Below are 16014 nucleotides of genomic sequence, written 5' to 3'. Positions count from 1 at the left end.
CTGAGCTGATCCTGCAGCTGGCAAGTGTGGGCTGGGAACCCCCATTTCATCCTGATGCTGGGTCTTGAAACCTGTTGTAAAATCCTGCCCAGTATGTCTGAAGGCAGGGAATCTGCTGGTTTGGCTCCAAGCACAATGAAGGTATCAAGTCTCAAGCCTAACATCACTCTGTAGAGGGGAGCCTGATAGTATTTATTAAACAGAGGTATATATGAGACAACAATAATACTTGCATTTATATAGTATCTTTAAGGTCATAAAACATCCTAAGGCACTTCACAGGAGCACAATGAAATAAAATTTGACATTGAGCCACATAAGGAGATATTAGGATCGGTGACCAAAACCTTCATCTAAGAGGTAGGTTTGAAGGAATGTCCTAAAGTGGGGGGTGGGGGGGGTGGTAGAGAAGAGAAGTAGGGAGGCGGAGAAGTTAAAGGAGGGAATTCGAGAGCATAGGGCCTAGGCAGCTGAAGGCATGGCCACTATGATGGAGTGATTAAAAATCAGGGGTGTGCAAGAAAATTGGAGAAGCACAGACAAATCAGAGGACTGTAGTGCTGGAGGAGATTGCAGAGACAGGAAGAAGCGAGGCCATGGCAGGGGAGTTGAACACAAATATGAGAATTTTAAAACCACAAAGATGAGAATGATACCAGTGCAAGTGTAGATCATCAAGCACAGGGGTGATAGGCAAACAGGACTAGGTTCTATCATTTTAAACAAGAGACTTCTGTAATATGTCATTTATTTTTCTACTTGCCAACACAGTGCACTACTATTGCATCCTCTTTGTCCGCAACCGTTGGGTGAGTGACATCCCCAAGAACGTAGTGAATGGACATCTGTTCCGTATCTGCAGAATCCAAATCACCGGGAAGGTCATTTTCATCTTCCTCTGATTCATCCTCGCTCTCACTATCCAATGCTGGAAGACAGAGAGATCTGTAGCCACAAGATTCCCACCAAGCCATCCTGAGGAGAAATGTCATTTAAAATTTCATTATTGTTATTTTAAAACTGAAATACTGATTGGTTGAGCAGAGCGCCATCAGCTCTTAAAGCAAAACAATTCTCATACTTAAGTAATTAATTAGCTCTCAAGCGGTTGGGACCTTTTGATTCCTTAATGAAGTGTTATATGGATCTTTGTTCTTTCTTTAAACACATTGTACAGCGTTACCAGTAGATTGTAAAATGTTTCTGAAGAAGAAACATTATCAGCCTTTGGTAAGTGATAGAACTCTAGTTCAAGTCAGAAGGTTGTAAAATTCAAGCCCCCACTTCAGGGCTTTAGAACACAATCTAGGGTGACACTTTAGTTTTGAAGGATCACTTCATTTTCTAAGGTACCATCCTTAGGATAAGACATTAAGCTAAAGTCCTATCTGCTCTTTCAAAGAAGAGCAAAGTATTTCTCCTGATGACCAATATTTATCCCCAACCAAAAACACCAAAAACAGATTAGACGGTCATTCAGCTCATGCTTTCTGTGACACCCTGCTGTGTGTAAATTGACAGCCATGTTTGCCAAAAAGGTGTCTATAATTCAAAAGTAAAGCACACTGGGACATCCTGAGAACATTAATTGCATTACGTAACAGCAAGTTCTTTCCCTCCTGGGTTGAAAATTTTGAACTTGTTAGCTTTACACTATTTCAATTCTAAAAAGTGAGAAATACAATGATTCAGCTATTTAAAGCAGCAGTCACTGGGCCATATAGACTGGGAATGCCCCAGACTTGATTCTTAGTCAGTACTAATTAGTTAATTTCTGTCAGAATGGTCAATTGGCTACAGCACTCCAGGGTTAGGAAGGCAAAATTAGACAAAGCTTTTGCTTCTGATCAGTACATACTGATTTCTGACATCAACATCCAGAGGAGCAATGGTTAGATTTGCTCTTGCTGGCGATGGTCATTGCCTGGCACTTGTGTGGTGCAAATGTTACTTGCCACTTGTCAACCCAAGCCAGGATGTTGTCCAGGTCCTACTGCTGGTAGCCCTTGCTGTTCTGATGAAAGATAATTGACCTGAAACATGATTCAGTTTGGCTCTAACGTGCCCCACAACGAAGCAGCCTGTTAATACTCACCATCAAGGCTCACATATAGATAATTCCCAGTAAGGTGCTAGAATGCGATTAAAGACAATAGATCCGTAATTCCGCCAGAAGTCAATGCCTTCAGGACAGAAGGGAAGAAAATTGCCAATAAAAAGAGAATAAAACTGAAAGCAACAGGAATGATGTGCCAAAGATGCTAAAGCCAATTTTTCTCTGTCTTATTGCCAACTAGCATCTAAAAATGGATACAAAGAAGTAAAATGGATTCTTATTCCTAATTCCCAGCATAACTTTCCTACTTTTCAATTCTATCCCTCTATAATTAAAGCCTAGTGCTTTTTTATGTGTGACTTTGCTAACCTGTGGCAAGTGGTTGATCTATTTGTACATCAGGATTCCTTTGTTCCTTTACACCACCTAGACTAGTAATAACAAAAAAAAAATGCTGGAAATACTCAGCAGGTGAGGTGGCATCTGTGGAGAGAAACAGATTTAATGCTTCAGGTCAATTATCTTTCATCAGAACAGCAAGGACTACCAGCAGTAGGACCTGGACAACATCCTGGCTTGGGTTGACAAGTGGCAAGTAACATTTGCACCACACAAGTGCCAGGCAATGACCATCTTCAACAAGAGCAAATCTAACCATTGCTCCATATCATTCAATGGCATTACCATCACTGAATCTCCCACTATTAACTGGGGGTGAACATTGACCAGAAACTGAACTGGACTAGCCATACAAATACTGTGACTACATGAGCAGATCAGAGGCTAGGAATCCTGTGGTGCATAACTCACCTCCTGACTCCCCAAAGCTTGTCCACAACCTACAAGGCACAAGTCAGCAGTGTGATGGAACACTCTCCACTTGCCCGGATGAGCGCAGCTCCAACAACACTCAAGAAGCTTGACACCACCCAGGACAAAGCAGCCCACTTGATTGGCACCACATCCACAAACATTCACTCCCTCCACCACCAACAGACAGTAACAGCAGTGTGTACCATCTAGAAGACGCACTGCAGAAACTCACCAAGGCTCGTTCAACAGCACCTGCCAAACCCACAACCGTGACCATCTAGAAGGACATGGGCAGCATATACATGGGAACACCACCACCTGGAAGTTCCCCTCCAAACCACTCACCATCCTGGCTTGGAAATATATCGCTGTTCCTTTGCTATCGCTGGGTCAAAATCCTGAAACCCCCTCCCTCACAGCACTGTGGGTGTACCTATGCCACATGGACTGCAGCAGTTCAAGAAGGCAGTTCACCACCACTTTCTCAAGGGCAATAAATGCTGGCCTAACCAGTGAAGTCCACATCCCGTGAATGAATAAAAAAAAACATACTGGCATTGTAATACCCTCCTCCCAAAACCAGCAAAAAATTTGAAATAACAATAAATCAGCCTTTACTTTTTCTTTTGTTCCTCCTCTTCTCGCTTTTGTTTCTTTTCATACAGTAGCTTTGCACGTTTAGCTGCTGCCTCTTGACGTTTCTGACGTCGTTGCTCCAGTTCTTCAGGTGACAATATTCGTTTTTTTCTGGTGGTCAGATCCAATGGGGCCACCAGAAAGACCTGTATGGATAAGAATCAAAATATGATAGGTATGGATTGCTGTTTGTGCAAAAACTCTTTATCCCAATTCATTTTACTCTTTTAAATTCTATGTGCTCATCAAGGCAAGTGAGAGATGATAGTGTTCGGGAATGAAACTGTTCCCATTTGAGTTGTCAGCACCATGAACACTTCCAGGTTAACCATAGCATGGCCACATGCAAAATAAAGCTCTCTCTACTCTGCCCAAAAATTTCCCTGAGCTCCAATCCCAGAACAGCATACCCTACGGCAGCAGTGTGACATTTCTCTTCCATTTCCCATACCCTTGACTTCTCTGAATTAATGAGGCTGATATTCTCCAAATTAACTTCAGTAAGACCTTAGAAACCTTCTCTACCTTCTGGTTTCCGTCTCCTCAGATTTGGATGGATTTCAAAACAGGTGTGGAAATCAGAGTCTGACTCACTGTGACACCAGATTCTTGATATGTCCTTCTTGATAATGCAAATTGTATCTAGAGGACTAGAATACAAGTGAGCAGAAGTCATGATTCAGCTATACAAAGTCCTGGGTTAGACCATACCTGGAATTACTTCAAGCAGTTCTGGGCACCATATCTTAAGGAGGGATATCTTAGCCTCGGAGGGAATGCAACATAGATTTACTCAAATTATATTTGGGGCAGAATTTTTCTCTCATTGGGTGGGCATGCGCCCGATCCGAACGAGAGAAAACCAGTGCACGATGACGTCGGGCAAGCATCCTGACGTCATCACGCACTCTCGCGATATTTTGCTCGGCGGGCACGTGCAAGAGGCGTCAGTGCGCCTGCTGATAATTAAGAGGCCTGTTAAGGCTTTTAATCAATTAATTCAATCTGATTTTTCACTGCCCGGCCAAGCGGCCTTTGGAGTTTTTATGAAGCCTCATCCACGGAAATTAAAAGTAAAATTAATATGTTGAAATCTCATTTATAACATGTCCCTTGCTCATGGACAGAGTCACATGTTTTTAACATTTTAAAATTCTTTATTTATGTTTTAAAAAATCTTCAGCTCCCCTGAGGCAGCAAACTTCAGTGCTCGCCTTCCTCCCCACCCCACCCCCCAACCCAGGCAGCGCTGAGGCTCCTAGCGCGTGATTCACACTGGCTGGCTATTAATTGGCCAGCCAGCGTGAAATCGCGGTTGGGGCCCAATCGCAGATGGCGGTCGGTTTCACAACTGTTCCTGGGCCTGCCCGCCGCGCCCGCCCAACAAGGTAAAAATCCTGCCCTGGGACTCCATGGATAAAATATAAGGATTAAACTATCTATGGTTGTACTCCCTGGAATTAGGAAGGTTAAGGGATGATTTGATTGAAGTTTTCAAAACATTAAGGGGAAACAGGTTGGGTAGATTGGGGGAAACTACATTTGCTGGTTGGGGAGTCTAGGATGTGGGGGCCGAGTCTAAAAATTAGAACCAGATCTTTCAGGAGTGAAATTAGGAATACTTCTTCACACAGAGGGTGGTGGATATTTGGAATTCTCTTCCGCAAATGGCAATTGATGTTGAATCAATTATTAATTTTAAAACTGAGATTGAATTTTGTTAGCCCAAGATATTAAGGGATGTGGAGCAAAGGTGGGTCCGTGGAGTTAGGTCGCAGATCAGCCGTGATCTCATTGAATGGCAGAGAAGGCTTAAGGGGCTAAATGGCCTACTTCTGTTCCTACAACTGAAAAACTGTTAATTGGGTTCGGGTGCAATCTTCTTTAACATTTCAAATTTTATAACCTTTATTATTTTTCTCAATTTATTTTTTGTGCAATTATTATTGCTGGCAACATTTATAACATATTAGGCAGATACCTTCTTGATTTAAATTTCCATTATGTATGCTACATTATATTTAAAATTGCTTAAAAATTGAAAGTAATACCCTGATATTTTACCAAGGCTTCTATATTTATAAGCATTGTGCCTGGTTGGATGAATGGTGAGATCTTGGCTTCATGGGACAGTTAATGTACTAGGAGGATGAACTTTAATTCGTTGGATTCTTTCTTCATGCCTGGTAGCTCCCATAAAATTTTCATGGTTGAGACCAAACATGGCTTTAGAAAGACAGCCTTCCAAAAAATGTCCAACATTTGGCATTGACCACTTAACTTACAAATCAATAATCCTCTTATTATGGTGTAATTTATACAGAATGGATTTGGAAATTAAAGAGGCAGATATTCCTGCCCTTCATCCAGGCAATGGGTCCTGCACCGCAACCCAATGAAAAGGTAAAAGAGTCACAGCTACAGACCACGCAGCCAGATCTCCATTGAGGAATGATCCAGGACAGGTCATAATGCCACAATTTCCAGTACAGTGCCAGAGTGTGATTCTGGAATTGAAGCAGGGGTCCAGGAATGCCTTCTCACACTTCATTTGCATCTCACCAGAGCTCACAAGCTCTGCCCCTTAAGTCCCAGAGCAATCTACAAATGACAACAACCAGCCAAATCAATGACAAGGGGCAAGAAAATCTATTCACATCAAATTTCTGTCCTGTTTGGCAGCACCAGAAACTTTATTTCCTTTATCAGGATGTGTAGCTCTTGACTGATTGATATTGAAATATAGTGTGGAAGGTTGATATGTACTGTGTTTATGGCAATGTCTGTAAGCAGTCACTTATCAGAGCCAGGAATCTCAGGTTTGTGATAACATATGTAAGGTTGTCATTGCAAAAGGAGATATGCTAATTCTTAAAGGCTTAACTATCAATTGTATGGATTGTCAGAATTTGCATCTCCTAGTTATAGCAGAAGCATATTGGTTAACTCAGACCAAGCGGTTTATATTGTAGAAAGTATTCAATAATGCAAATCCCAACTAGATGAGATAATTATTTAAAATTGGCTATTGATGACCCTGTGAGCATTGTTTTCCACTCTGTTCTTGTTAACTCTAAAATCTATTTTGATTGGCAGCTTTGATCAACTGTGAATGGTATCCACCTTACTTAATACCAGCCTGGATCAAAGGGAAGAGGCATATACTTGAAAGTGGCAGCATTGCTTTACAGACAGAAGGTAACAAGAATTCCATGGTGTGATTTTCTCACATAAAGGGAAGAATTTTAGGTCCGGCGGGCGTGCTCCCGGCCTGATCAGGCATAAAATCGTGCGAGAATACGTCGGGTGAGCGTCCCAACCCGTCATCACGCAATATTTCGCTCGGCAGGCTTGCGCAAAAGTCAGAAGCGCGCCCGCTGACAATTAAGAGGGCAATTAAACCCATTAACGGCGCAATTGTCTCTGATTTTTCGTGGCCCATCCAGCCTTACGGTTGGCGGACGGGCGAAGCGGCCAAGCAGCCTTTGCATTTTTCATCAAACCTCATCCAAGGGCGGGATGAAATTTCCATTATGAAATAAAATAAAAATAAATATCTGTGGACAATATTTTTATCAGCTATATTTTCAGATGCTTGATTCTGATGCATGGACATTTATTTGCAACTTTTTAAACATTTATTTGATCAATTTCAGGTCTGCAGCTCCTTGAGACAGCTGTCTGCCTTCAGGGAGTTCTCTCGCAGCGCTCACCCGCACCCGCGAAAACATCAATCGCCTACCTTCTTCCTGCCCCCACCCTGGCAGCGCTGAGCTTTTCAGCATGCATTTCATGCTGGCTAGCTGTTAATCGGTCAGCCAACTTGAATTCGCAGTCGGGGGCCCGTTTCCCGACTGCTCCTGGGTAAGGCCGCCAAAGGTAAAATTCAGGCCAAAATGTTTTAATCACAAAAGCTGGAGTTAAGTTGTGAAAATTACTGCAGAGTATGGCTGGAGTGAATTTTTCCTTGCTTCAGCCCAGTTTTAAAATACAAATGCAAAAATAGGCATTCAATCTCTGTGCTTTACTTACTAGTTGTCCATTTTTGTTTCTTTGTTATTTCTGAATGTCAGAAAATGCTAATTACTAGATTTCAGCATAAGTGTATAATTTTCAACGGATAACTCTCACTGATTCAACTGTGTACATACCAATGGAAAAGAGCTCATTATGTACTCTGGGCCCAGTATATCCAAGGTACCTCAACTATTCATAAGGTCAGGTTTCTGATTACTAGCAGTATAGGCTTCATGCTTAGAAATTACCTACTGTATTAAGCATGAGCAAAAAGTATTGGGAGAGAGACTGAATTGCAACATCTAGTCAAAATTGATTTGGTAAATTTGGCACCCGATTCAAAAGATTATGGATTTGAACTCAATTTAGACTGACACCCCAGCAAAGCACTGAGTGAGTGCTGCGTCATTAGAAGTGCTGTCCTTTGTTTAGGGTGCTAAAATCAAGATCCCACATGCCATTTCAGTCAGCAGCTAAAGATTCTATTGCATTAATTCAAGAACAGCAGTGCATTTTCCTTCCTCCTTCAAGAACAGATTTAACTGGTCATTCATTTCACACCCTGATTGTAGGGCATTGCTGAACAGAATATTGGATACATTTATTTATTTAACAATTATCATTGAGGTTATGAAATAATTAGTTGCATGAAGTACCTTGAGATGCTGATAGTGAAATATACATGCAAGTATTATTTGTTACAGATTACTCTAGAAACAGTATTATGAATCATGTTGATTCATAATTTGATTATTACAGCATTGAGAAAGAAATTAACTGAAAATTGCTTTGTAGCAATTAGCAGATTGCAAAGGGACATGCCGTTAAGATTCTGTGATTCAGTACTTAACAGATTAAAGGATACGAGCTATGAACAAAATTACATAACAGCAAGAGATCTGCATTTACAATTTACATAGAATTCTTGGAATTGATGCAGCTGCCTTACATTGGACTTTGTGCGGAGTGATCTTCCTCCTTTACTGGCTTCTTCAAGTGCCATTTTGCGAAGGTTCAGAAGTTGTTCAAAGGTTTTCTGATCTTCTGAACTGGGTTCTTTAGAGTAATCTTTACCCTCATATTGATACATGTGTACTAAAAGAAATAAAACCTTGGTAATAAATTACAGTAAAACATGGCTGACTCCATTTAACCATGTAAGACAAAACAATTTTCTGCACTCACTCAAGGGGTTCATAACTTAGCTGTAGATTACTGTACACTTGTTTAATTTAAGACTTAGATTAAAAGCTTGCAATGTAACATTTTAACAACTAATTGCAGATTAACTATTACAGCAAGTCGTTGCTCAGTGATATGCAGTTTTCTTACAACATGTAGATGACCATATATTATCATTAAGCCCTGGGTTATGGTGATTTAACATGTCAAATTGTATATTACATACTATTCTGGATTGTCAGCTTTATTTTGGGGATAAAAATCTGCAATGATGTTCAGTTTTCAGTTGAAATTGTAAATCAGTGGACTTAACTATATTTCCGTTTACTTATGTACTCAATTTTAATTTCTTTCCTTTGTCAAATTCAAAATTAAATAGTAAGATAACATGCAAGATGAAGTAGGTGGAAGTAGGTACCTAGGGGTAGAAATTTGTCTAGGGTAGTGGTGCAATAGGGGCGATATCGGATTGCCCACCCATAATACACAGCACCTGATATTTAATCCATTAACTGCAAGGGGTTTAAATATCAGACACTGCAGGTAACAGATTGGTGATCCAATGCTGCCTGCTTTGCATCCCTGCCTGAGAAAAATTTCTACCCATAGCATTTAGCAGCATTCGGGATGAGGTGAAGGGTGGAGACTGAACTTTATAAAACTGAGGTTGCATGTGGACTTGGTGAAAAAAGATGGGGATCTCAAAGTTTGATAGCATTAATGTAAATGTCTTGAGGTTTTGAAGCAAATGGAGAGAGAGAGATCCTAAGACTTGCCAAAAATGAGGAGATAGTGCTGAAGCAGCACTATGGTGACAGTCCTAGAGTTCTACTGAAAGAAGTTTGAATGTTCTTTTTAAATATCTGACTGGTTTAATGTCTTTTATTGGCAGACTTTTCTGCAATAACTTATAACAACAACCCAGATCAATGGTAAAGACCTTCGAGCCTGACCAGGGCTGACGTATGTGGTAAATCATAAAAACATACTTGTTCCCTCCTGCTCTTCATCTGCTTCCACTGTCTGCATCGGTTGCTCCTCAGTGACCCACATTCCTTTTCTGGTTTCCCCTAGAATATTTTCTAGGTCAACATCTTCTACAGTGCTCTCTTCAGAAGACAGCAACTTATCCAGACCAAATTTCAGGATGTCACTTAACTACAGAAAAAAAAAGCCAAATAAATTTGTTCATCAGCCTCAATGGCTCACTACTCAATATTAAACTGCTAAATATGTAAACAAAACTCTTTTTATATACAGCAAAATAAAACAAATTAACTAATCTTGACCTTATTTTGACATTTTTGTATTTGGTACTTTCAACATCTGGCATTTTCAACATTTTTTCAAACAAATAATTAGGAAAGAAATCATAGCATTTCTTTTGCAGCTGATTTATTTAAGACTTTGAAGATTTGTCTGTTTAAATAGTGATTGCAAGCCTTGGTAAGTTTCTTATTAGGAACACCAGATGAGTACTAATATGGAAGGTCATTGGGCCCATTTTACTCACCCATCTGGAAAGATTCCATAGTCTGCTTCATTACAGCATTCAGCCCAAGGATTAGTTGTTTATTAAATGATTTTTGGAGGTTTTCTTCAACTCTCCTGCTATATAGGTCCTATATAGATAGGCTATTCCATGTGCTGCTTACTCTGAGTTAAGAACTTCTGTCATCAATACTGAATTTGTTTTTACTAATTTCAACCTCTGTCCCAGGTTATACTGTCAATCTAACTTGTAGTGCTTCATATTTATTTTATTCTACTATGTCTTACCTTATATTTGTCTCTCTAAGGTTACCTCTGAAATACCACTTTTCAAGGAGTCCAACGTTCTCCAATCTTTCCTCATAACTCACAATAAGTTATTCAGTTTGCATCGAGCAGTTGATATAATTCAAAGCAATAGGGCTCCGAATGCCAATTTCCAGAGCGCTTCTCTAAGCTACCCTTAAAATTAGTGGAGAGATCAGCACATGGTGAGACACCAGGCATAAGTGCCTTGCAGCCAGCACAGATGGCAAATATGGCACAGATGCCAGCATGCCAGAGGTTCTGCTGTAGAGGATTCTGACGCACACTTCCACAGGGTGGCTGAAAGTATTGATAGGTGTGCAGAATGAAAAGCTTGGTGTATTGGCCAGAAAGCCAACAGAGGAGACACCCAACAACTTGGCACAAGGCTTTATGAAAAACTTGGAGCTCATCCTTTCCAGTGTGTAAGTGGTGACCAACCATATTAGCAGATTTGTGGACCCAACCATGGTGCACCATATGATGGCTGATGTCTCAGCTTCCATTGAAGAACAAGCAGAAGCCACCCAACATCTAGGTGCTGCAGTGGGAGCTCAGACTAAAGTCAGACAATAACAACAAGCATTTGTATAGCGGCTTTAATATGGCCACATGGCTTTTGTTGCATGCATACTGCCCACTTGGACATGGGTTGCACACTAGAGTCATAAGCCTTTCATCAAAGAATAGCCCTGGTCACCCAGTAGCCAAGCTCTGGTTTGTCGTGGTGGCTCAAATGAGGATGACACAAGCCTACCACAGAATAAAGGCATAATATCTGTTGCCCAGATACTGGTTAGACCTGAATTATATGATGCATATAGTTGTACACTGGCTGTAGATTGACAGCATAAGAACTAGGAGCAGGAGTAGGCAATTCAGCCCCTGGAGCCTGCCCTGCCATTCAATATGATCATGGCTGATCTCATTTCAGCCTCAACTCCAATTTCCCGCCCTCTCCCCATAACCTTTCAACCCGTTACTAATTAAAAATCTGTCTCTCTCCTCCTTAAAATTATTCAGCATCCTGGCATCCACTGCACTCTGAGGTAGTGAATTCCACACATTCACGACCCTTTGAGAAAAGTAATTCCTCCTCATCTCTGATTTAAATATACCACCCCTTAGCCTAAAACTATGGCCTCTCGCTCTAGAATGCCCCACAAGGGGAAACATCCGCTCCACATCTACTTTGTCTATCTCCTTTAGCATCTTATATACCTCAATTAGATCTCCTCTCATTCTTCTAAACTCTGGCAAGTAATAACCTAAGCTGCTCAATCTGTCCTCATAAGACAAACCCCGCATCTCTGGAATCAATCTAGTGAACCTCCTCTGAACTGCCTCCAATGCAACTACATCCTTCCTCAAGCAAGGGGAACCAAAACTGTGCACAGTACTCCAGTGCAGTCTCACCAATGCCTTGTACAGTTGCAACAACACTTCCCTATTTTTATACTCTATTCCTTTAGCAATAAATGCCAAAATTTGATTTGCCTTCCTTATTACCTGTTGTACCTGCATACTAGCTTTCAGCGATTCATGCACGAGGACACCCACCCAGATCCCTCTGCACTTAAGCATCCTGAAGTTTCTCTCTATTTAAACAATAAGTTGCCTTTCTATTCTTCCAACCAAAATGGATAACCTCACACTTACCCACATTAAACTCCATCTACCAAATTTTGGCCCGTTCACCTAACCTGTCCATATCCATTTGTAAATTTCTTATTTCTTCATTACTACTTACTTTCCCACCTATTTTGGTGTCATCTGCAAATTTAGCTATGGTACCTTCTATCCCTGAATCCAAGTCATTAATATAGATTGTAAATAGTTGGGGCCCAAGGACCGAACCCTGTGGCACCCCACTAGTTACAGCTTGCCATCCAGAAAAAGGCCCATTTATCCCGACTCTCTGCTTTCTCTTGGTTAGTCAATCCTCTATCCAAGCTAATATATTACCCCTAACTCCGTGTGATCTTATCTTGTGTATTAATCTTTTGTGCAGCACCTTATCAAAGGCCTTCTGGAAGTCCAGATATACTACATCTACAGGATCCCCATTATCCACTTTGGAAACACATGGAATCCCTTTCAATTGCAGTACATCTCAGAGTTGTCATGGGACACATGCAAAGTCATGTGCATGCAGTCAATAGCACCCTGCACCATGGGGAAGCCTGCAATCTTCACAAAGCAACGTGCTTGCTTCTGCTTCTCTCTGGCAAGAGAAAAGGAAATATGTTCAACTCTCTTAGAAAACAGAGGCTCAGTGGACAGCAAACTGAGAAGTGTTGCAAATATCTCCAGCTCCAGTCTGAAAGGAGCCAGATACATAAGCTTTCATGGCCATGGTCACCTTCACAGCCACCAGCTATACCATCCTTGCCCTGCTCTGAGGTGGAAATTGTGACTTCAGCAGGTGATAGATTTCAGTGAGGACATCCTTAGTGAAGCAGAGACATCTTATACATTGTTCCTCCCTGAGGTCCAGATAGAGGGATAGCTCTCTAAACACCCTGGGTGCATAGGGCTCCTGCTTGAGAGCCCTCCTCACCCTTCTCCTCCCTCTTCCAGCAGTTTGTCCTGCACTGTGTTGCCTTTGCTCATTCTCCCAGTCATGCTGTAGTCCAAGGGAATGCAGGCCGTTGCATCCATGTCTGCAAGCAAGTGGTTTGTGCAGAAACCTTGAAGTCAGGATAAAATCTTTCAGTAGACATCATACCACTCCCTGTAGACTTTTGCAACTTGAAAGAGCTCGAGAAACCAAACACTTCTACAACTGCAGCAACAGCCAGTAGAAATCAATCAACAAACAAATTTGAAAGCTGATAATTCACTTGAATAGCACTAGTGGGGATTGGGTGGTGGGGTGCCCCTCCTTCTGCTGAATGTGTGTTCATTGGTGCAAGGTTACGGGAGGTCTTAGCTGGAGTGTTCTGGTCCAAAATGGCGCAATCTGACTACTCCTCATACTTCTGCCAGATGCTTGCTGCATGCATGTTACGCACTCACCAAAATGGTCAGCACAGCTCGCAACAGAAGCATGTGTGTGTTTACTGTGGACACCATTTTGGAGGCAAAGCAGCACTCTTGGCAGCAAAAATATGAGTGTTAAGGAGACAAATTTTGTAACTAAGTGGTTTGACCAGGCCGGATGTTCCTATTTTTAAAATTTATTCATGGGATGTGAGCTTCACTGGCTGGGCCAGCATTTATTGCCCGTCCCTAGTTAATCCTGGAGAAGGTGGTGATGAGCTATCTTCTTGAACCGTTGCAGTCCATGTGGTGCAGGTACACTCACAATGCTGTTAGGAAGGGAGTTCCAGGATTTTGACCCAGCGACAGTGAAGGAACAGCGATATATTTCCAAGTCAAGATGGTGAGTGACTTGGAGGGGAACTTCCAGGTGGTGGTGTTCCCATCTATTTGCTGCCCTCGTCCTCCTAGATGGTAGTGGTCATGGGTTTGGAAGGTGCTGTCGAAGGAGCCTTGATGAATTCCTGCAGTGCATCTTGTAGATGGTACACACTGCTGCTACCGTGCACCGGTGGTGGAGGGAGTGAATATTTGTGGATTTGGTGCCAATCAAGTGGGCTGCTTTGTCCTGGACGATGTCAAGCTTCTTGAGTGCTGTGGGAGCTGCACTCATTCAGGCAAGTGGGGAGTTTACCATCACACTCCTGACTTGTGCCTTGTAGATGGTGAACCGACTTTGGGGAGTCAGGAGGTGAGTTACTCGTCACAGGATTCCTCACCTTGGATTTATTAATTTATCATGTAGGTAACCCTAAAGAATACTCCTGATAATGGATTTCATTCTTAGATGCTTAATCAATTATAAATACGCTTGTGCAGTACCACATCAAAATAAATGGTTCTAATCAGTGTTGATTTTATACAGAAGACATTGTGTAAAATATTAGAGTTCGCAAAGCAGCAAACTATTTGTCCCAAGGCCTGTTCCAGAGTGCTAGAGCATTTAAAATTCAACACAGGGTGAAGTCTCTTTGTGGGCATACAAACCAGACATCACAGCATTATCTAACATCCCTGCAACTGATCTCTGACCTTCCTCACGAACAAATGGCCTGCCGACTCTCTTTGTCTCTGCTACGCATGAAGATCAGGCAAAGTAACAGTTACTGGAGAGCTGCTGTCATTGGTGGGACAATCGAGCAGGAGTCATCACCATCTGATGAAAGGAAAGAAAATTGGAGGAGGCAAGAGGACTCCCTTGTAAATAAAAGTACTTGAAACTAATTCTGATGCAACAAAATCCAGTGTTGGCAGGAGGGTTGGAAAATGACTTGACCTTTCCACAGGAAATCAAATAATTTTGTACATGTTGCTTGGAAATCAAATTTCAATTACAGAAAATACAAGACAAAGCAATGGTTATGGAGGTGCGTCTTCAAAACTGCGATAGAATGTTCTGCTGCAACAGAAGAACCATAAGCCTTTTGCCTGTTTAGACTATAATTGTGAGCAGACTCTTACCTGCATATCAAAAGTTTCAGGTGATTCTTCCCCCTCCTTCAGAGAGAACTGACCACCTTCAATCAAAGTGTTTGTCAACCTCAGCTTTGACATAGCTCGTCTGTAGATCAATTCTTCAACGGTGTCTCTTCCAATCAGCCGAATAATTTTGACCGGCCTTTATATATAAAGAAATCACTTTAGAGGAGAAAAGGACTTTGTGGGTTCCATTCATCTTGACAAGTGAGCAACTGGCTTTAATATGTATATTGTCATACAATATTTTCTAAATGTAGCCAAGTACAAATTCAATATGTTTATACAAATGGCAATACTGTGACATTGATCCTGTTTAACACTGAAGAAATTCTCTACACTTAACTTCAATGCTCTTCAGATGTGACATTAAAATATGACAAAATTACCATTGTTCAGATCTTGCTGCCAGAAATATAGAACTTTATTACAAAAACCCAGTCAGAAAAAATGACACATTTTCCATAATCACTATACGTTTGTGCTTCCTCAATGTTAGGAATTTTTTGCAGAATATTATTTATTAAGGAGTTGAACTTCAGATTATTGTGGCAAAATTGGGCAGGACCTGAAAATGGATACAGGGATTGTGATGTGGGATTACTCAGCACCTGTTGCTTCTAATGCAGGCAATACGCAAACTTACTGCTGCCTGCTAATTTACATGATTTCAATGCAATGCTAAGCACACTGTTTGATGGCAGCACACCCGAGCAAAGGATGCAAAATCATGAAAATCTAACATGACTTAAAAACTTGCCTGCATTACTTAAAGCCAGTTTACACCTCTAGAGGTGTATTGTGACTGGAGCAGGTGCTGGAAATAATTCCAAAAGTGATTTTCACATGGATAACGGACCATAAAGACATAGCATGGTAAAGGGCAGGCTCCAAGATTTTCTGACACTGCACTGGAGGCCTTGGTGCAGGAAATGGAGAGAAGGAGAAAGGTTATCTATCCATAGGGGGCCAGGAAGAACCAGACAAACTTTGTG

At 41.4% G+C, this 16014-nt stretch overlaps 1 protein-coding gene across 1 annotated transcript in view; it reads right to left on the bottom strand.

The window, feature by feature from the left end:
* The window catches only part of chd1l (chromodomain helicase DNA binding protein 1-like), a 115784-nt gene that overhangs the window by 21860 nt on the left and 77910 nt on the right, over positions 1–16014 (bottom strand). Inside the window, exons 14-18 of the mRNA XM_078560132.1 lie at positions 15005–15161; positions 9694–9862; positions 8472–8617; positions 3488–3651; positions 764–975 (exon numbers count right to left, since the gene is read on the bottom strand). Coding sequence (XP_078416258.1) covers positions 764–975; positions 3488–3651; positions 8472–8617; positions 9694–9862; positions 15005–15161 — 848 coding nt within the window. The remainder of the gene's footprint in view (positions 1–763; positions 976–3487; positions 3652–8471; positions 8618–9693; positions 9863–15004; positions 15162–16014) is intronic.

Source organism: Cetorhinus maximus, chromosome 16 (assembly GCF_964194155.1).
Source record: "Cetorhinus maximus chromosome 16, sCetMax3.hap1.1, whole genome shotgun sequence".
Lineage (NCBI taxonomy): Eukaryota > Metazoa > Chordata > Chondrichthyes > Lamniformes > Cetorhinidae > Cetorhinus > Cetorhinus maximus.
The sequence above is the reverse complement of the archived record's forward strand: the minus strand, read 5'-3'. Positions and strand labels throughout refer to the sequence as shown.